Genomic DNA, 22,869 nt, shown 5'->3' on the forward strand with positions numbered 1-22,869 from the left:
GGGCCAAAATTCCTCAAGAGCGCTGTAAAAGACTCGTTGCAAGTTATCGCAAACGCTTGATTGCAGTTATTGCTGCTAAGGGTGGCCCAACCAGTTATTAGGTTCAGGGGGCAATTTCTTTTTCACACAGGGCCATGTAGGTTTTGAGTTATTTTTCTCACTAAATAATAAAAACCATCATTTAAAACTGCATTTTGTGCTCAATTATGTTATCTTTGACTAATAGTTAACGGTTTTCGATGAGCAGAAACATTTAAGCGCGACAAACATGCAAAAGAATAAGAAATCAGGAAGGGGGCAAATAGTTTTTCACACCACTGTAACTCTCATCTCGGGTTCCCATTAAAGGGAAGATGCATGAAGTTTCTTTAGATTTAACTCGAACACATGAAGTTTATTTGGGTTTATCTCGGAAGAAATTGTCATTTCAACCATTTTTGTTTTGTTTTTCAAAATTATACAGCTTGAAAGTGTTTAATTTGCTGCATGATTTTTATTTATTGGTGTGCATATAACATGAGATTGATATTATCTATTAAAGGTGGAAAATAATTTACCTACTTGGCTATCTCAATAGCCCCATACCTAGCCCATTAGCCCCTGATCCTCCCTCTCCCTAGCCATTAAGATCTTTTTGATCCCCACTTATACTTTTTAGGTATTTTTCTCCCGAACTAGAAATTCACTGCAGATTCTTACAAGATTCTTTTGTTCAAATACGGAACACAAGCTGTTGAGTTTTAGATAAAAATAGGAGTGCTAGTCTGCGATACTGATAGTCCCAACATTTTAAAAATGAGAAACAAAGCAGCTTGCATCACCTCTACATATGCATATAATAAAGGCTTGCCTTTGTAAACTTAGAATTATGCCTGTGTATGCTTAAATTTAACTTCCTGCCCTGTGCAGTTGGTTAAGGGCGGTACACACACTCAACCGATGTCACCTGATGGGGATTGGGACCCAATCCCTCGAGTGACATCACTGGGCAGAGACTGTACAGACGTGGAGTCTGCCTATAGGCTGACGATGCGTTCTGTTGCAATATGGGGAGCGGGCAGATGTAATGAGAGGTGCGAATGACAAGACCAAAGCTATCGGCTGACAGTCAGGGATTGGTGGCTAATGTACACATGCTAGATTATTGACCGAGGCGGTTATCATCTGCCTCACCGACTTTAATCTGGCATGCGCATGGGCCTTTATACATGCAGGAAGCAATGATATCTGGCAAACCCCCTACACCAGGTCTTGAATTGCTAGTTTTGTTTGCAAGAAAAATAAAATGTGAATTTTTTTATTTAAATCGTTTTAGAAAATGCCAGGTGATTTCATAAGTGAAAAGGTGGTGATAATGTTATATTTTTTTTTAGGAAGGCATCTGGCTTGAAATGTAGCAGCTTTTGCTGTTTGCACATATCGACATTGATGCTGTAGTCTGGCATATTGATGTCTGTTTGTGCATATTATGGGTTTTTACTAGAAGCCAATTTGTCCAATAACACAATCTACATCACACATGGACCTTTCCAGGATATATTGTGGAGGAAAATACACAGAGTCCATGTTTCCTTTCATGCTTGCTCTCCACTGCTCTGTTAGATATAGGTCACCACACAAGTGGAGCGTATAAAGCATCCATGAATCTGGGATTCCTAATTTCATCTCCTGAGGCCTGCCTTTTGAGTGACTAAATTATCTAGTCATGGTTGTTATTTTTAGAGATGGTGGCTTTTGTATTCAGCTTCAAAATAAAGGCTCAGGCCAAAATAAAGACAGAATCCTCTGTGTTTTCTTTTCTTTCTGTCTTCTTTTTTAAACGTGCATTGGGTTCTGTAGTATTATGGATAATGCACATCAAAATTCCATCATGCTTAAAATAATTAAAAGCCATATTTTTTTACATTTTGATTGGTTGCAGACTAGTCCCATAGATATCACAATTACTAGTCATACATTAATTGCATATATTATGTAACTTTACTGTCTATGGTGATTATTTTTCAACAAAAAATCATGGAAAACAAGTTTGCTTTTTTAAAACAAAGTATTTGCAATAATTCAGGTTGGAGTGAGCTCCAAGATGTCTCCCACAATGTATCACTGCTGAAAATGCAAATCACCAATTGTTGTCCCTGTGAACTAAACACACCCCCAGATCCGCTGGAATGCAATGATATGTCAGCTTGTTAATGTTACAGAGCCAAACAAAAGACAACAAAAAACTGAGACCCATTTTTTTTCCGCTAAATTTCCTTGCTTATAAAAAACTCAATTGTGAGTCTGGTGCGACTTTTAAGGGGACATGGGGAAATGTACCGATAGCAGCGTTAGTGGATTAATTTATTTCGCTAGGCAGTCTTAATAAAGAGAAATGCAATTTCATTAGTAATGAAAAAGAACAGAAAGTACAGTCAATCCACAAGATGATAAATGTTCAACGTGTATTCTATTGTATTCTTGTATAACATGTTCTTTGTGTGATATCATCAATAATTATACACCAGTTTCCAATTTATATTAGTAATGTTTAATATTATCTACTTTGAGTGACTTATAGAATGTTTTATACTCTGTCTTTGGAGAGTTTAGTATATGTATTACTATACTTTCAGTTCTAAAAGTAGAAGTAAAATAAGGCAATGATGATCTTTTCAATTAGTTTTGTAAAACATTTGTTCACTTCATCAGGAGGGCATTAACTCAAAAGGGTAAGTATTTACAAATTGATTAAAGGCCACACTAGCACTCTTGGCCCAGTATGTTTACAGAAAAAGTGCAATGTCATCAAATATTATTAGCAGTATTTTGTACTGACATTATTTACTGCTAAAATAAAGTTTGTTTTTCTAGGATGTGGCCAAGAGCAGCAAGAGGTATATGCAATTGGGTTTCTTTATAATCCTTTCAGGGTGTGAGGCAAATAGTTATTTTCCTGGGAACTGTGTCTTTGTGTATTTGTGTATTTTGAGTGCTAAAAAAAAGTCTACTTTATTGACCTATATTGTTTTGTTTGTTCAAGGCACATAAATCACCCTGTAATGATTTTCCTTTTGTCCATATAGCCGCTTAGTGGACCGACTAGAAGACATGAGGAAGACAGTGACTGGGGATGGGGTGAATCGATGCATCCTCTGTGGGGAACAGTTAGGACTGCCAGGATCAAAGTGTGTGGTTTGTGAAGACTGCAAGAAGGTTATTATTATTAGATATATATTTTTTACTATAACTTTCGTATGCTTATAACTTTGTCGAAATCTCTGCTCTTCAAATATGTATTGTCCAATAATGAGCTGATCAATCCTAGTGTGGCACGCAGGATGCTAGGTCAAGTTCTGGAGAGCTAGGACTTTCAGGATTTTTTTTTTGTATTGGTAAAAAAGGATCTAAGTATCTTGTACTGAAAAAACACTGCAGACTACAGAATTTCCTTAAATGGAACACGAAATGTGAGACCTATGGCAGCTGCCATATTTCTTTCCTTTTAAACAATACCAGTTGCCTGGCAGTCCTGATGATCCTTTCTGGTCAGTGGGGTCTAAATCACACACCTGAAACAAGCATGCAGCTAATCTTGTCAGATTTGTCATAGACATCTGATCTGCATGCTTGTTCAGGGTCTATGGCTTAAAGTATTAGAGGCAGGGGATCAGCAGGACAGCCAGGCAATGTGCATTATTTAAAAGGAAATAAACATGTCAGCCTCCATATCCCTCTCACCTTGGGTTCCTTTTTAAACAAAGGATATTTGTAGGTTATCTGTTTTATGTCCAAGAACAGCACCCATAATGCACCACTCCACCTGCAATCCTGTAGTTATACGCTGTCCTGAAGGTATCGGACCCATAGAAATTATACTTTACAAATACTGATTTTTAAAGGCAATACTGTACTTCCCATTGAGTTATATACACTTATTCATGACATGATTGATGATGTTACCTTACCTACACACAAGGGTTATAAACATTTCTGTTCATTTTTCATGGGCTGACTGCCAACATGTGAATGCAGCACATATGTTCAGACTAAGACGGTAGACACATTTTGCCAACAAATGCAGGCACTGCGTCAAATTAAAAGGCTCTATACAATGTATTGCAGATAGTTGTAGTTGATTCATTTCTGCTTGATAATAATTATTTATGCCAATAATCTTCGTTAGAATGTATAGGATATGCCTAGAAAAGTTCCTGCGACTTATTTGTTAATGTTTAGATCTCTATGGTTAAGATTTGTTTTCTGTAATGTATTATACCTCTTTTTTTGTTTTAACAGAATGTTTGTACAAAGTGTGGTGTACAGACCAACAGTCGGCCCCACACCATTTGGCTTTGTAAAATATGCAGCGAACAACGGGAGGTACGTAGTGTATGGAGGTTTATCCCGCTGTGTCTAGAGATCAGGACTGAGGGGAACCCATATGGAGTGTTTCTTTAGTGTCAGCTGCCCTTATTCTGGTAGAGGCAGATTAACAGAACCTTTACCGACTCCAGAAGAAGAGCTACCTGAAGGAAAACAAAGTGGTTGGACCAGAAACAGCATTGTTGAAAGAACCCTGAAATAAATTTTCTACATCTCTGCTGGTCTATTTGTCTCAATAACATTGTTTGTCAATGCAGATCATTATCTTACCTTTCTGGCAAGAATTGCAGAATTTGCCTCTGGTGCTGCCATACTGCGTTCTGCTAATTATTTAGTGATTATGTAGCGCTGACATCTTCCACAATGCTGTACAGAGAATATGGTCTTGTCACTTAACTGTCCCTCAGAGGGGCTCACCATCTAATCTCTACCAAAGTCATGTCTATGTATGCATCCTGTAGTGTATGTATTGTAGTCTAGGGCCAATTTAAGGGGAAGCCAATTAACTTATCTATGTTTTTGGGATGTGGGGGGAAACCGGAGTGCCTGGAGGAAACCCATACAGACATACAAACCTGGGGAGAACATACAAACTCTGTGCATAATCAAACCACTACACCACTTTGCTGCTGCTGATAATTCTGAAAAAAATATTGTGTGTGAAACAGCTGGGAAATTTGACTTTACAGAGACAAAGTAAAAAAGAAGCTCATCATTTTTCAGATGAGAATATAGAAATACCTTTACTTTGAAAAGACATTCAGAGTTTAAGTATACGATAATCAAAGTAAACAAGATTTGGGTCAACTATCTTTATCCTAGGTTTCCCAATTAGATAAATAATTAAGTTTAAACACAAGAGGATTTTTCCTGATGTCATCGTAATAATTACACATACATTATAATTATGAAGTCCTACCTAGTAATGGAGCGGTCTGTGCACTTAGATGAAGGGCACGGGAACATGTACCAGAGATAATGCTTTGTGTTTAGGTAGCTGGCAGTAAGTAAAGGGAAAGCCAGAATAATGTGAACACAACAGTCAGAAATACAATGTTAATAGATTTGTAAAATTCTGATGAAGATGTCATGCTAAATAATTTTATTCAACTAAATCTTTGAAAATGCTTTCTTCCTTTTTCTCTGTAGGTATGGAAAAGGTCTGGGGCCTGGTTCTTCAAGGGTTTTCCAAAGCATGAACTCCCAGAACCAATGCCAGTGAGCAAAACCAAAACCCAGAACCCTCCAACTGACCAAACATCAGAAGCAACAGCTCCAGAGCAAAGACGCTACCCTCGTTCACAGGCCCGAGGTGAACAGCCATTATTTAAGTGGTCAAAAAAATGATTTTAATTTTGTATTGTCTAGAAACCCCAGCTGTTCTTGGGGACTAAAACAAAACCTTGAGCATCTTCTCACTATTCTCCATTCTACGTGATTTATTTTGTAATCCTAACATTTGTATAGCGCTTTTCTCCTGTTGGACTCAAAGCGCTCAGTGGCTGCAGACACTATGGGCACGCTCAAGGCACCACCCTGCAGTGCTGGGAAGTCTTGCCCATGGATTTCGTACTGAATAGGTACTGACCCTAGCCAGACCAGGTTTGAACCCTGGTCTCCCATGTCAGAGGCAGACACATTAACCAGTACACTATCCAGCCTGCTTCAAGAATGCATAATTTACACTGTACAGATGACATTACTCTCCCATAATGCTTATGTGAGGCAGATCTCGACATGTATGCCAAGGCGAAATTCAGAGATGGAAATTCAAGGGAATGTTTCCTTAAAGAGACACTGTAACCTCAAAAACATCCCCTGGGGGGTACTCACCTCGGGTGGGGGAAGCCTCCGGATCCTAATGAGGCTTCCCACGCCGTCCTCTGTCCCACGGGGGTCTCGCTGCAGCCCTCCGAACAGCCGGCCACAGACCCGACTGTAAATTCAATATTTACCTTTGCTGGCTCCAGCGGGGGTGCTGTGGCTGCTTTCGGCTCCGAACTACACGGAAATACCCAATCTCAGTCGGGTCCGGTCTACTGCGCAGGCACCGGAAACTTGCGCCTGCGCACTAGAGCAGACCCGACGGCGATCGGGTATTTCCACCTACTTCGGAGCCGACAGCCGTCAGAGTGCCTGCGCAGGAGGCAGGAAGGTAAATATTGACGTCATCTTTCACAGAGGGCTGCAGCGAGACCCCTGAGGGACGGAGGACGGCCTGGGAAGCCTCATTAGGATCCGGAGGCTTCCCCCGCCCGAGGTGAGTACCCCCCAGGGGACGTTTTGACGTTACAGATCCTCTTTAAGAGAAGTATATTTTTTTTGGGCAAAAGATTATTGATGGTATATACTGTGATATGGTTTCCATACTTTATTTACAGATTTGGATGGTACATGATAGGTCTTCTTCAATGCTGTAGATAGTCATGTGGGTGTTGCATTATCCTATGCCATCTAGACTTGCTGAGCCCGACAAAAGATGCTGGCTTATCTTGGAGATCCCAAAGGATTTCCAGGTCAACCTGCGTACATATATAATACTACCAGAGCTTTGATGCTGCCCCGTGTCCTTTTCTCATTTCACGTGTTTAGTATGTAACATTCTATGACCCACAGAACTTTTCCCATTTAGTACGAAGAACCAACTGCTTCGCATAAAGGCATATCTGGGATATGAAACACCTCACCCTGTCATGAAGATGTAAGGACACAAGCCCTTCAAAAATGCCTGTTTTCCACCGCCTGCATCCATGCTTTTCTCCTCGTGCTTAACCACACAACTCACACCAATAGCAGAGAATGGGCTCCATAGATTTAGGGGTAAATCGCAAACAGACAGAGATTAAGATACCTCAAAAAATTGACCCAGTTTGATTTCCATGCTCATGCTCACTTGTTCCTATAGTTATGAGCAGCATTTTACTAGGGAACTTGGATTACAAAGATTCACAATATCAGAGCTATAGCTCAGACTCTTAATGTCAAAGTTTGAGGAGCCCAAAATAGACTTTCTGGAAGTTCAGATTTATTTACACAAAAGAAAAGATAAAGTGGCACCATGTCATTCAATCAACCTTCAGCTTTTTTTAATTGCAGAAAAAAATGATGAACTTCAAAGGACTGTTTGCATCTAAACGGATGTCAAATTTAAATAAAAACTCTTGCTATCTTTGAATTTTTCATGGGACTACCAATCCTACAAAAAGCACAACTATTAGGGCTGGGTTCCACTAGAAGCACTTTTGGAGCATTTGCTGATCGTCAAGTCAAAGTGCTAGGACTTTAGAATCCGATGACTGTGATTTCTACTTTGTGACCCCACTACCTGCTCCTAATGATCTTAAAGCAATTTGTTATGGGCAACAAGTTGTTATTGGTGTCCATTTTAGCAATCCAGTTTACCTGCTTATAAATGGGCTATTCCAGCATCTAAACTGAGACTGCATCAGTAGTAGATTGCATACAGATGCATCTGCTATTAGAAACTATAGAAGTATTTTGATTTAAACCGAACTTCTTAATGATGGCTGAAGGCAGTCATCTTTCTAGTCCAGTTTTTTGTATTCACATCTGTTTCCTTGGTACATACTAAGTAAGTTATGTTTAAAGGTATTTATTCAATTTAATATTTACTCTTAATTGTTTTTTTAAGGTCAAGTGGAGCCTACAACTCAGCCAGACCAAGAGTCTTATGGTAAGTTGTTGTGAAGACACACGTTTTATAAATCTGTTCAGAAAATTGAATATTCTTGTGTTTAAACTCTACATCGCAACTCTGCATAGTAATTTTGCATGGTCACATGACTGGAGTCACACTTGTGACCTCTATGTGGAAAACGCAAATGAAAATGCACATAATGCTTTCCTATGGGTAATCACAAGAAAGGGAAGGTAATGTGTGTTTTTCCGTAGCTTGTAAAATAAATAACACAGCTGTTTTTTTTTTTTCACACGACATGTGCGATTCCCCATAGCTGGCAGTCAGATGCTCTCAGCTGGCTGTTGGCCAAAACTGCATATTCGTCCATGGAAAACGCAGCAGCGGACACAGGTGGGACCCCTGCCATAAATGCCAAGTAGACCTCCTTCTCAAGGGCTGTGGCTGAGATGTCACTCAACCTCTTCCGCTTGTGCTAACTGGAAGGGAAGCATGGCACAGGGTGCCTGTTGAGAGCTATACTCTGCACAGACCTCCCGGAGCCTACCACGAGTCAGGCTCGGGGTTACTGCTCGGAGCTGCGGTTTTCCGCCCCAAGCCTGACTCTGTGTTACCGCCGGGGGGGGGGGAGGGGGGTTAAACTCCCATTATGGGCTATGAAATGGATATTGACCGTGGGCAAAGCCTGGACAGCCAGACTCTCATAAAGACTTGTGACTATTGACAGAAGATATTTAGGAACCTTTTGTTTTATTAGACTAGCAGTTATGTATTGTACAGAGATTGGGGAACTTATCTGGAACCAGGTAAAATAAATTGAAGTTTTAAATTAACATTGTTTTGGTTATCAGGGCTAATGTAATATTCAGTGGGCCCTGAAGAGTGTATCCTGTGCTTAACACAGAAACCTTTCATTCATGCATAGTATGTCTATATATAGGGATTTACAAATCTTTCCCCTGCACAGCAAGAAAGCATCAGCACTCATACATAGTACAAGCAGCACATTTGATTCTTTTGAGCATAATTTGTGATAATGAGAGACAATTGAAGAAATGGGTTTTTAGATTTTCCATACCAATCAGAGGCTCTATTCAAGATTACTCATCAGCCTTTTGCGATTTGCAAGTCAAAATAGGAAGAGATTTTAAAGTAAGAAAACCAGGAATATTTGAGTTGGACATCTGTTCAATCTTCAGCATGTTGTCTGGCCGCATAGGAGACAGGATTTGTAGTGATGATGCCGCAGCTTCCAGTCCATCAGAATTACATTGTTAGTCATTTCTTTTGGCTTAATTGCTGTTTAGCATGTGTTGTGTCCATGTGGTGTTTTGAGGCGCAGTATATGAAACATGCTGAGACATTGCTGTGATGTACTCTGGATATCTGAGCGTGCACAACAGCCTGTCTACACTCCCAAGATGGTCAATGAGATGCAAATGATTATGGCTTGCATGCAAATGTCATGCAAATTATATGTAGCTTGGAAATGGCCTAGACAAACACCCTAACTGTTGATTTTGATTGGGCCAGTCTAAGGCCACATAGACACATCAGACCATAGTCTTTGGAAAATGAAAGATCACAGACCAATGTTACCCCCTTCCATGTAGTATGAGAGCCATACCTACACAGTCTATTCTATGGAGCTGAACTCCCCATCAGACAGAAATCTTTGCAAGATGCTGCACACACAGATGCTGTACAGACACAAAAGATCAGTATCTGCAAAAGATCTGTTCCTGCCAAAGATCCGTTCCTGCAAATTGCGTTCATAGTCTATGAGATCTGCAGATCATCATACACACCTTGTTTAACTGACATTCATCTGCAGATCTGAAAATCCATCCTGGTGGATCTGATCTGCAGATGAATGTCAGTTAAACAAGGTGTGTATGATGATCTGCAGATATCATAGTCTATGAATGCATTTTGCAGGAACAGATCTTTTGCAGGAACAGTTCTTTTGAATGTCTACAGCATCTTTGTGTGCAGCATCTTTCAAAGATTTCTATCTGATGGGGAGTTCAGCTCCATAGAATAGACTGTGAAGGTATGGCTCTCATACTACATGGAAGGGGGTAAAATTGGTCTGTGATCTTTCATTTTCAAAAGACTATGCTCTGATGTGTGTATGAGCCTTAAGATGCATGCAATGTGCATGAAATTTGCATGCAAGCCAGAAATATTTCTTCATTCTTTTCAGATACTAAGGGAGACCTGAAGTCCATATGCCAGTTTTCCATTTATTGTGGAAAAATATTTTTACTAAAATAATTCCAGCTTCTGTTCTTCCCTTTTCTGTGGCCAAAAAAAAATCCCTGAAGTCACTGAAGCGGAAAAAAATATGATATAATGATTTTTATGTGTAGTACAGCTAAGAAATAAAACATTAGGAGCAGAGACATAAGTCTAATATTGTTTCCAGTACAGGAAGAGTTAAGAAACTCCATTTGTTATCTGTGCAAAAGAGCCATTGAGCTCCGCGACTTTCAAAGTCGCAGAGAGCTCTGTCTTCTGAAGCTTATCATCTCAACTGTCAGTCACTGTATTTTCTTTTTCTCTCCAGAGGCCAGTTCAAAAATTTTACTGGCCTGCTCTGTAAAATCATTTAGAATGCTGAGTAGTGTGTAAACTGCAAATATTAGAGAATGATGCAATGTTATAAAAAGCACTATACTGTATAACTGAAAATAAAAATATGAGAATATTTTCTTTGCTACTACTACTAATAATAATTAACCGTACTACACAACCAATTCATTATTCTGAGTCTGACGAGTTATTATGTCCAGTTCATACATCCCTTTAAGGAAATGGCTGGATAGGTCTGGGCTGGCGTGTTTGATGGACTTTGATTACTGGTCTGGTAATTATCCTATTGCCAATTGATCTGCTAGATTGTCACTATTTTTGAATTGCATGTAAAATTTGCTGGATACTTTTAAGTATTTGTTCTGAGTGTGCTGGTGTTTTGCACAAGACTATTCTAACTTATAACTTTCCCCCCTCCTATAAAACCTGGTCTAACTTTAACCTGACCCTGATGATATTGAAAACCTTCACACCTACACCCCCTTCCACGATGTTTCTGACTCGCCCTGAAAATATACATGCTAACTTGTGGGTATTGCAGTGGGGCACTCAAATTACCATGGCACCCAAAATCATTGTGCACTCAATTTCGATGCTATTTTACCTTTGCACCTTTCTGTATTGGGTGTCTGTTCACTGGTCAATAAACTTGGCCTCATCACTCTGTTCACTCAGTGTCTAGCTATCAGGCGGTGGAAGCAGGTAGCTGCAAAGAACAGATGGGCAACTGAGGTGTCACTTACCTGTTATGCAGAATGAATGAATCTTGTCAACCGCAAGCAGGGGCATAACGGGAGGGGAGCAGCCCATGCCATCACAGGGGGCCCCAACTACTAACCCTTCCTCTGATACAGGGGCCATCCTTCCGATCAGCTGGTTCTGTGGCCACACTTGTTATGGGTGTGAAGACCATGATAGCCGCACATGTTTTATGATGAGATGGTCCCCAAGGCCGTGAAGACCGCCAAGGGGAGGCAAGGAAATGAGAGTGACCATCAAAGTTTTTTTTTTGGGGGGGGGGGGGGGGGGGCATGAATTGTAGTTACACCACTGACTAAAAGTTTAGTTTTTTGGGTGTACAAATCATTTGTACATATGAAACTATTCACAAATATTCACTTACTTTTTGTTTTCAGTTAAACCTTCATACAAATTTTATCTATAAGATTTATGCGCTATTGAAGATGCACAGATTTAGATGCTATTGAAGATGCGTTACAATATCATCCAGCACTTTAGATGACACTCGAGATTAAATATAAATATATTTCAGTGACGTGATTGATAGAAATGGTTTTATCCACCTTATCTGTACGATTATCCTACTGATGTCTTTGTTGTGCCCTTTATTTCTCATGAGCCTTTATGAATCTGCCTCTAGAAAAATCACTTATTTCCTTAATCCCTGAATGTTTATCTTGAATGACCTCCTTGTGTATTTACATTCGTGTTAATGAGTAACTGAGTATTAAATAACTGCATAAAAATATCCATTTCTAATGAATGTACTGCGGTGTTATTAGAGACCGGAGTACATTCATTAGAAATTGATATTTTTATGCAGTTTTTAAGAGCCAAGGAATGAAGCCTGAGTGATGGCTGAGGATGGGAATAGGTTATTGCTCTTTGCACTATAGCCCACAGTATGCTTTACTCCACAAAACGAATCAGTCTCGCAAATAAAACCCGTTAATGAAAGGCTCCGTCCAGGCTTGCCATTTTAATGCATGATAAGTATTCTAAATTAGATCCTGAACTTCTATAATTATTTTGTAATTAATCACATTTGTCCTAAACAGCACATGTGTCTGTGGAAGTGAGAGTATGTGTTACGTATGTTTAATGAGTTCCAATTCACCTTCTAGAACCAGAGAGACTTTCATGGAGTGTAGCAAGCATAGCATGGCTATCTGTAGAGAGAGAGGAAGATTGTAGCCTATATTAACTTGTTTTGCAGGCACCAATAACACACTGGTTATACATAGAAGTGATGTTTCTCTAAATGAGTCTATCAATAAAACACAATTTATTACCAGGCCAGATATGCCTTACTGGCCCAAACTCACTGAACCACATACAAAAACCGTTCCTGTATTTGGTATGATGGGTGTTTAGCCTAGCCACCTTATAAAAACATTACAGGTCAGAAGATTGTCCTAGGAATCCAAAAGAGTAAAGCTGCCCATATATCAGATGATGTATGGGCAGATCGACCAAGAGACAGATCTCTCTGATCGAATCTGATCAGAGAGAGAGCTGCTTCCCACCCATTCACCGCAGGTGGATTCCCGATCAATTTCATGCTAAAATCTCTCGGGAATTGGCCGGGTCCGCAGCCTCACCAATGTTCCCGCAGGCAATATACATTACCTGTCCTGTATTGTAGTGCCCATCAGTCTTCCGAATCCGCCGCTCTTCCATTAGCTGTATACACGCCGCCGGCGCATGTTTGAGGTCACACGTGCCATGCAGGCGACGTGTATACAGCTAATAGAAGAGTCTGCCGCCTCATCGCTGTTCCCGCAGGTAATACACATTACCTGCCCTGTATTGTGGTGTCCATCTGTTTTCTGAATCCGTTGCTCTTCCATTAGCTGTATACACGCCGCCGGCGCATGTTTGAGGTCACACGTGCCATGCAGGCGACGTGTATACAGCTAATAGAAGAGTCTGCCGCCTCACAGCTGTTCCCGCAGGTAATATACATTACATGTATTCTGGTGCCTGTCTGTCTTCCGAATCTGTCGCTCTTGCATTAGCTGTATACACAGCATGGCACGTGTGACCTCAAACCTGTGCCAGCGGCGTGCATAGGGCTAACAAAAGAGCAACGGATTCGGAAGACAGACGGGCACCACAATACAGGACAGGTGATGTATATTTGGATACACACATGCACATTTATACACCGTGGAAACAGCACCAGATGGCCCGACATCTTGCAACATGTCCGATCGACATGCTCAGCCTGAAATTGATTGCATCGTTGATCGGGCATGTACTTGACGGGACAGATTTTCCTCTCAATCAGATGGTCAACCGGCCACCAAGTCACTAGATGTATGGGTAACTTTAGAACAGTCCATACAGACAAAATCTCAAACAATTACAGCTTAGTTAGCACACTAATCGCACATGTAATAATATTTTTTGTTATTCAGGCCTCCTTTGTTGTGTTAATCATCAACACATATTAAGGTGTTAAACGTACTATCCTTCCCTTTCTTAATGGAACTGGCAGTTGTGTACAAGAATTCCAACACCATGAAGCACAGAGTGCTAAGAATAGTTCTGGGGTTTGCCCTCCTACATATGTTACCCTAGGCATTTGCCTGGTTTGTCTATGCCTAAAAGAGCTCTGGTCCTCTACAAAGTCCCAGGAGTAGTATAACTGAGGTGAATCTTTAGGTGAATGGTTTTAAAAGAAAAAGAAAGGACACTCGCATAGCGATTTGAGGACTGATATTTCATAATATAATGATGAGCACTCAAAATTGCAACGGTATTCCAAATGCTTGGGATCAGTACCAGAACCTTTATTATTTCTACATACGTGCCGCATCAGGGATGGGTTTTTTTTTACTAGCCCTTGTCGCCGCAGTTCACATTGCTTTTCCAGATACTTCCTCCTTCACAGCCAGATGGAGGAAGTATTGGAGAGCTGGATAGCAACGTTGAGCGCAGTCACCAGAGGCGATGACAAAGATGAATTAAACAACCCCATCACCTTGCTGCCGTCGGCAATGTGGTTTGGGTTCTTTTCTTGAAGAATGTGGAACACAGTTCCGATTTCAAACTCTTATTTTTATAGGATACCCGAAGTGACATTTGACATGAGATATGCATGGGTATGTACAGTGCCTAGCACACAAATAACTATGCTTGTGTTCCTTTTTTTCTTTCTCTGCCTGAAAGAGCTAAATATCAGGTATTTAAAGAGACTCTGTACTCTAAAATTCTTACAATAAAAAGCATACCATTCTCTTCATTATGTTCTCCTGGGCCCCTCTGTGCTGTTTCTGCCACTACCTGCTGCAATCCTGGCCTGTAATTAACAGTTTTTACAAACAAAAGACAAGGCTTCTAACCAGAGTATGATAGGCTGAGAACAGCTTACTGAGTGGCTCATGCAGTGCTTGGAGAGGGTGTGTAAAGCTTCTGCCAATGACAAGCAGTGCTGCACATTCCACACATTCCATCCTGATCCCGACAGAGCCGACAGAGGAAAGAAGATAAGATTTATTACAAAGACAGTGCAACTAGAAAAGGCTATAGTCTCTTTAAGTGGCTGACTCAGTCCTCACTCAGACAGGAAGCGACTACAGTGTGACCCTCACTGATATGAAATTCCCTTTTTCCTCTTTCTTGCTCTCAAGCCATTTTCTGCTAGGAAAATGTTTTATAGTTGGAATTTATCATCAGTGAGGGTCACACTGTAGTCACTTCCTGTCTGAGTCAGGACTGAGTCAGCCACTTACATACCTGATATTTAACTCTTTCAGGCAGACAAAGAAAAAAAGGAAAACAGCATAGCTATTTGTGTGCTAGGCACTGTACATACCAGTGTCTATCTCATGATGTCACATGTCACTTCGGGTATCCTTTAATGTTGACGGTTTCAAAAAATAATAGGCTAGAGGGTTTTGGGCTTATTTGCAGGAATTGTGAGATTCAAGTTTCGTACAGCATATCCCTACACTGTCTCAGACATTCAATGCATTAGCATAAACAAAATGTTTCATACATGTTTTTAGACTGAGAGCAGCAATTGCATGATGTGTAAGTCTGCCCAAAACTTTCTTTTATTGAGGGGGAGAGGATAAAAACCCAGATTTTGTGCACACTGCTTTTAATTTCGGCATAAACTCGATAGAGCCTAAAAGGGCAGTTACCCACATCTTAGTCATTCTGTGTGCTCAGCTGTTTCAGTGCTGTTGTGTCTGAACTTTGACTTTTTATTGTTGTTTTTTTTTGTGAGGGATTACCGGTAAATTGGACTGGGCTGAAAATGGCATTCTCTTAGAACCAGTGGACATCTTTGCTCATTCGCTTTAATACTGAACTGTGCAACATCCTTGCTTTGCAGCTCTCATGCTTTGCTGTGTTATTTTGTGTTTTAGTTTATTTGGGACAGCTCTGTTTCTTTTGGCACCATTAGCTTTTAGACCTAAGGCACATTTGTGATAAAAGGCCAGCAATATATCTTGGGTACAGATGCTATTCTTCAGGAAGTGACAGCTATAGCTCACTTTATTAATTGGCCTTCTTCTTCAGCTGCCAGTTGCTCTGCTACTAATCTCGGCAGATTCAAAAAACAAAACAACTTTTTATATATTTATTTTTTGCTGCTATTTTTGCGCCCTCTTTATTGTTGGCCCTGTTATTTGCCCCATTTCCAAACGCAATATCTCTTATAGCTAGCTTTTCTTGTATATTTTATTGTTACCATCAAATCTTTTTTTCTATGCATACTGTCCTCTCTGCTTCTATTGCCCTTCCAAACAGTATAACTGTTTCTGGGGACTGTAAATGTTTAATTCCTATTACATGTTTAAAAGCGATGAAGCTAGTCTGTCATTGGATAGTGTTAAACATTACCTTTCCATTTCAGTGTACATGCAGCCATGATATGAACTTTCCTTGCAATGATGGCAATAGTACATTGTTTGGTGTACAGGAATCTGTCAAGTCTGTGGTGTAACTTTATCCCCCGTGACCCCAGACACATTGGGAAGGGGGTACCTTCTGCAAAGCAGAGCAGTATAATATTTCCCTGCTCCAGCCCTGTGTCAGGCCTCCTCTGTTATTCCTGATAGCTGCACACTCTATGCTGCATAACTCCAGCTCCTAATGCATGTCACATGATCAGGAGTCAGGGAGGCAAGCATAGAGCGTGCGGCTGCTGATAAGGACAGAGGCAACATGACACAGCGCTGAAGCAGATAAATATAGCACTGCTCTGTTACTCATGCTACTTTGGAAAGAGGTTGCCAGCGAAAAAGTGGTTGTGTGTGTGTACATGTACAAGGGGGTGAAGGGGGGGGGGGGGGGGGCAATTTGAATGAATACCAGGATCCCCTATGCCAGTTTTACTGACTAGCTGTATGGCTTATTGTTACACTCATCTTCTCCTTTCTTTGCTTGCTTGTGTGGAAAAACGTAGATAAACAGAAAAGTGTTTTAGATCCGTCTGTGGACAGGGAGATTGTATATATTTCAGGGAATCACTGAACATAAAAGTCTATTTTACAAGAATGGGATGATTTTGTCCCCATTTTCCACTCCTCCTTAGCAGCTTAGACATTCACGTGGCCAAAGTCTTATCCACTCCCTAGCTTGCTGTGGTGAGTTATAGTAAATCTTTGCAATGTATATTGCTGTCCTGAAAGGCCTTCTTTCTCTTCAGGCAGGTTTAGATTCCTTGTATATCTTAATTTTTTCGCAGGTTTTCACTGGTGCTGCTGTCCACCACCTTGCCGTGAGCCTGCTTATGCTGTCTGCTGGTGGTATACCTACTTGTAGTGACAGCGGGGTTCAAATGACCTTTGCTTTTGCGGTCATCCATTGGGACAAGCTGTGCACTAACTGCAATGTTTATGAAGCCTGTCATATCGCTCCCTTGCGTAAAGCCAGCAAGCAGTGTTTATATCACGCCTCCATTTCTCTCCAGAGAAGCAGACATCTGTTCCATTTCTGCAGCGAGACTGTTGGATAGACTTGTGTGGAATATGCAATTAAAGCAAACTATGACTGGCTAGTTTTGGATTTCTTCATAGAGTGTTTACAAATATATTATTAGGACCTGTACTGCATTAGTGATGCTGAAATAAATGTGTCTGCCTCCAGGCACTGAAACCAGCACTGCTCCATCTGCAAGAGGGAATTGCCCGCCACCTTCTCGTAGGCAACCTGAGACGAGAATGGCCCCGAGTGGGGGAGATTACGCTGCAGCAGACCACGAGGGGAGAGAGTATTCCTACAGCACTGCTGACAATGAAGTCAACAGAAGTCCTGGAGGTTTGCCAATGCTTTTATTTACTGAACAAGATAACTCGCAAGTGTTCAGAATAAAAGGGAAATATATATATATATATATATATATATATATATATATATATATATATATATATATATATATATTACATATTTAGAGAGAAAAAATCTCATTGTTGCCATATAATTTTAAAATTCTGATCATCATTTTTATACCGTCACATGTGTAAACTGATTTGTTGCCTGGTTAACACCCTCCCCGCCCCCCAACCACACACACACACCACACACGCCACACACACACCATGGACAATCAGTTTTAAAGTAAAGATGAAGTGAACATAAACTTATGAGATAATGAATTGTATGTGTGGTACAGCTAAGAAATAGAACATTAGTAGCAAATAAGAGTCTCATTGTTTTCCAGTACAGGAAGCACTGAAAAACTTTAGTTGTTATCTATGAAAAAGAGCTTCTCTGAGCTATTCGACCCAACTGTATGGAATACAGTCCTGTTTTCTGAAGCACTTAAACAGCCAAAAAAAAAAGTAAGAGACAGCTTGAGATAAGGTTTTACTGCAGCACAGTTCAAAGGGTTTTTTCTGCTTTGTTTTATAGCTTAAAAGACCGTGTGGTTTTAAAACCTTCAACTGTGATAGTATGATGCACTGTTATAAAAAAAAAAAAAAAGCTATATAACTGAAAATAAAAATATAAGACTTGTTTCTTAGCTACTAATGTTCTATTCATTATCCGTACTACACATACAATTTCATTATGTCATACTTTTTTCCGCTTCAGGTTTCACTTTAGTTGTTTTCTATGGAAAAGAGGTTCTCTGAGCAGGTCGACCCAACTGTGTCAAATACAGTCCTGTTTTCTGAAGCACTTAAACAGCCAAAAAACAGTGAGAGACTGTCTGAGATAAGGTTTCACTACAGAAAATTTCGAAGGGTCATTATTCCGGCTTTGTTTTATAGTTTAAAATTAAGTGTGTGGTTGTAAAACCTGCAACTGTGATAGTATGATGCCCTGTCATAATAATAAATTAAAAAAAGCTATATAACTGAAAATAAAAACATAAGACAGGTGGTCACTTTATCAATATGGCATTTGGTGCAAAAATAATGTTAAAGAGACTCTGTAACAAAATTTTCATCCTTATTTCTTCTATCCTATAAGTTCCTATACCTGTTCTAATGTGCTCTGTCTTACTGCAGCCTTTCCTAGTTGCACAGTGGCTGTATTATCTCTGTCATATGATCTAATCTTCTCTCCTCTGTCGGCTCTGTCGGGCTTAGGCAGTCAGGCTGGAATGTGCTGTGCTGCTTGTGATTGGATAGAAGCTATGCACACCCTCTCCAGGCCCCCTGCACACTCTGTATGACTCACACACTGAGCTACTCTCAGCCTATTACTTGCGATGTCTTTTGTTTGTAAACACTGGATAAAAATGGCAATTACAAGCCAGGATTGCAGCAGGAATGGCAGAAACAGCACAGAGGGGCCCAGGAGAACATAATGAATAAGAATGGTATGCTTTTTATTGTAAGAATTTTAGAGTACAGATTCTCTTTAAGTGGTGATAAATAGTAACTTTGGGGGTTATTAACTGCAGGAATGTGATCTTTTCAGCTGATCGCCACTTTCATAAATGTGATGACCTAAAATTGCCATTATTTCTGACCGAATAACAGTGGTGAACAGTAGGCTGAGCATTTTAGAAAGTTGCTGTACTGCATAACATCTTACTTTATAATATGAAGGTTTACAACTTTGAGACAATTACCAGTGAAGCATAAACCATCTGAGGATTTTATTTGCTGCTAGCAGTGCTGTGGAACTTGGAGGGAATAGATTTGGCAGTCAGGGTCAGGGTGGCAGAGAGATTAGATGGAATAAGCAGCTTTTTTGGCTTTTGCTGGCACACTATTTTGTTGGCGCTCTTTGAATTCCTGATAATGGACTCTGTCAGGTTTGCATAAAAAAAAATGGCACAAACATGAAAAAATGTCTCAGATGTTTTACTGGCGCAAGGTCCTCTGCAGCCAGTGTTTGTTCAGTCTGTGTATTATAATTACTTGTTTAAAGTGGACATGAACAGCATAATAACTTTTAAAGATAAAGAGTTTTTTTTAGTTACAGCTGATACAAACCCTGAAATAAATCTGCACTGTTTCTACTTCCTGCTTTCATGGAAGCAGACATATTTTTAACATCCTGTGCTTTCAAATGAGCTTCTCTGCCATGGTAGTCAGGTAACACAGGGTAGAGATCAAATTACAAACTTGTTATTAGACACAAATGAGGGGGAATTAGACAGGCTAAACTCTCTGAATACGTAAAGGGTGTATTTCTCTGTTTTCCTTCAATCCTGTGCAAGAGTTCAGGTCCACTTTAAAAGTGGTAAATTGTATACTCTGTACAAAAACAGAACTTTTTTGTTTTAAATGTATTCTGTTTTCGTTTCTTATGTACAGCTATTTAAAATGTTAGTGTATTTGTACTCAAAGTTGGTCAAAGTGTCTTGAAATGGGGGCTTGATAATGAATGCAATTTGCTTGCATTATTGATTTTTGCCGTATTTTGACAAACCTTGGTAAATACAGTAAAAAAAAAAAGTTTAAAAGGAGAGTGTTGGTTTACCTGCAGGGATACATGAAAATAAATTCAACGTTTATTCAAAAAGCACTTAAGAAAACATGTTTTGTGGTCTATCAACTGCTTCTTTAGGTCAATCAACAGGCTACAGCAGGTGTGTAGGTGAGCCTAGAGCAGCTATATTATGATGTATGTTGTCTTAAAGTGGATCAGAGATACACTTTTACTCATTTCATAATTGTGTTCCTTTCAAATAGTTTATAGGGCATTCCTCAAGCCAAATACTTTTTTTTAATACTCTAATTCCCTATAAACTAAACAAGCCTCGCCCACAGCTTCTCTAGTGTGCCTTGGCACTCTCAGCCGTAGTAGCAAGGGCTTATGGGAGCTCAGTCTAGGCAGTAGGAGGAGGAGGTTACTAGCCAAAGATTTCAGAGGCAGAGGGGAGGAGGGAGGAGGAGAGGGAAGTGAAGTTTTCACAGGCTGAGGTTTTCACAGCTTGCCTGTGTGTAATGTGACAAACAGAACATGCCTGCTCTCATTGTATCACAGGGATAAATAATCATATACTGTTGAAGCTGTTTGCAGCTAGATTTGCTGTGTAAACTATCTAAACTTTAGATAAGATATATAGACAAGTTACTTGTTATATCTCGGATCCACTTTAAGTGCTTTTCAAATAAACCTCATTGAACTTGTTATTGTGTATTCCTGTACAATATAATGGTCAAAATACTACACCATTTTGGGTTCCTGGTGTACCCGCCTTTCAAGTACACTTAACTATAAGCACATGAAGACTTTGCAGAGTTGAATTATTGCTAGTTTAAGGCTTTACTGTAAATATAAACCAGTCAACCAAGTTTCTTCCATCTCAACCTTTACCTGGAATGACATCCCTGTTTATGGTATGAGAAGGATTGTGGGTACAACTAACAAGAGACTGTTTCTGGCACTCTGGTGTTTACTTAAATGCTTGACTGAACAGTTGGTGTGCTAATTAGAATCCATTGCCATGCAGTGATGTTCCCTGGGTAGTTGGGTACATCATAACCTTGTCTGCTGCTTGTTTGTCACTTATCTCTGATGTAGTACTAGCCGTACTGCAAAGTCACATTTCTTATATTACACTTTCTGTTGCTTTCAGTGTTGGGGGAAGATGGATTCTGCTGCTGTCTCAGATTCACATTCATCTTTCCATGCTGTACTCATCCTGATTCATTTTCTGTGTACAGAATAATATGGATAGTTTAACGTATTGAAATGAACGGAGTAAATAATGTAGGCCATCTCAGGAGCAAAGAAACAATTTAATTGCATTTAAATTGATATCTCTAGAGCTCTAATATGATTTGGTTATGTGATTGTGAGTATTTTTGCATGCCATCTTTCCTGTCAGTTCGAAGATTTAGCTGTTGTATGCTGCCACCAGTTCCATGCTGTGGTGCCCAGTATTACAGCAGAGGAGATGATTGCTTTGTGAAGGGGGGTGCCGTTTGATAGGGTTATTACTATTATTTATTGGATTTATATAGTGCCAACAAATTACGCAGCGCTGTACAATAAATAAGATTACAAATAATAACAGTGACCGACAGCACAATACAGGTAATAAGCCATAATATACTGCAGGCGGCATTCTTGAAATACTTCCCCCTCCTCTCTCCTTCCTGTGTAATACGCTGGCACATCTCAACATTGTTTCATGTGATGCCCTGTTGCCATGGAGTCGCAACACAAAAATCGTCGATCAGGTGATTTTATTAAGTAACCGTAACCGCCCACTCGCAACTCTGTAGGGAGGGATGGGAACTAGGAGAGGAATCCGGCCGCCTGTTGGTGCACCAGAGTAAAAGCGTACCAGCCTGCGGGCCGTAGTTTGCCCAGCGCTGATCTAGAGAGAGTGGGTAGTGACCCGAAAGGAGGGGGCTACACAGGGCGGGCCCGCTCATGAGACGGGGTGAAACTTTTGCCTCAGGCAGCAAATTTCCAGGGGCGACACCCGCCCGTCCGTGGGTGCGGGGAGCCGGCCGCTGAGCTGGAGGGGTAGCTGGCAGGACGGGGGTATTGGGCCTAGTGGTGGGGAGGGGGGTCGGACCCCCCCTCCCTCGCCTGGATCCCCCGATATGCGCTCCCCTCCAGCCTTAAATAAAAGCAGCCGCTATTTGTAAGAGGCACGGGCGGGGAGGACTCACCTCTTCCTCGTTCCAGCGTGCGCTCCACTCACGTCACTTCCTGCAACGCTGCAGGAAGTGACGTCAGTGGAGCGCACGCTGGGAAGAGGTGAGTCCTCCCCGCCCGTGCCTCTTAAAAATAGCGGCTGCTTCTATTTAAGGCTGGAGGGGAGCGCAGATTGGGGGACCCAGGCGAGGGAGGGGGGGTCCGACCCCCCTTCCCGCCACTAGGCCCAATACCCCCGTCCTGCCAGCTACCCCTCCAGCTCGGCACCCCCCCCCCCCCCCCCGGGGGGATGGGGCGGCGGTGGCAATTTTTTCAAAATTTGCCTCAGCCGGCAAAAAGTCTAGGGCCGGCCCTGGGGCTACATCAAAAGGTTCTCTGCAGAGAGAGTTAGGGCAGCAGTGAGGTGGGAGAAGAGGTGAGTTTTGAGGGCTTGTTTGAAGGTGTTGAAGAAGGGGGCAAGCCTGATGGGCAGTGGG

At 40.9% G+C, this 22,869-nt stretch overlaps 1 protein-coding gene across 3 annotated transcripts in view; it reads left to right on the forward strand.

Annotated features, from left to right (window-relative positions):
- Positions 1 to 22,869, forward strand: part of RPH3A (rabphilin 3A) — a 521,629-nt gene that overhangs the window by 392,609 nt on the left and 106,151 nt on the right. For 2 of the 3 annotated variants that reach the window (XM_068245917.1, XM_068245908.1), the window contains 5 exons: positions 3,066 to 3,195; positions 4,279 to 4,362; positions 5,515 to 5,677; positions 8,018 to 8,059; positions 17,465 to 17,635. In XM_068245917.1, coding sequence (XP_068102018.1) covers positions 3,066 to 3,195; positions 4,279 to 4,362; positions 5,515 to 5,677; positions 8,018 to 8,059; positions 17,465 to 17,635 — 590 coding nt within the window. The remainder of the gene's footprint in view (positions 1 to 3,065; positions 3,196 to 4,278; positions 4,363 to 5,514; positions 5,678 to 8,017; positions 8,060 to 17,464; positions 17,636 to 22,869) is intronic. The other variant, XM_068245925.1, reaches the window with a different exon arrangement.

The sequence above is a fragment of the Hyperolius riggenbachi genome, chromosome 1 (assembly GCF_040937935.1).
Source record: "Hyperolius riggenbachi isolate aHypRig1 chromosome 1, aHypRig1.pri, whole genome shotgun sequence".
In the NCBI taxonomy this organism is placed as follows: domain Eukaryota; kingdom Metazoa; phylum Chordata; class Amphibia; order Anura; family Hyperoliidae; genus Hyperolius; species Hyperolius riggenbachi.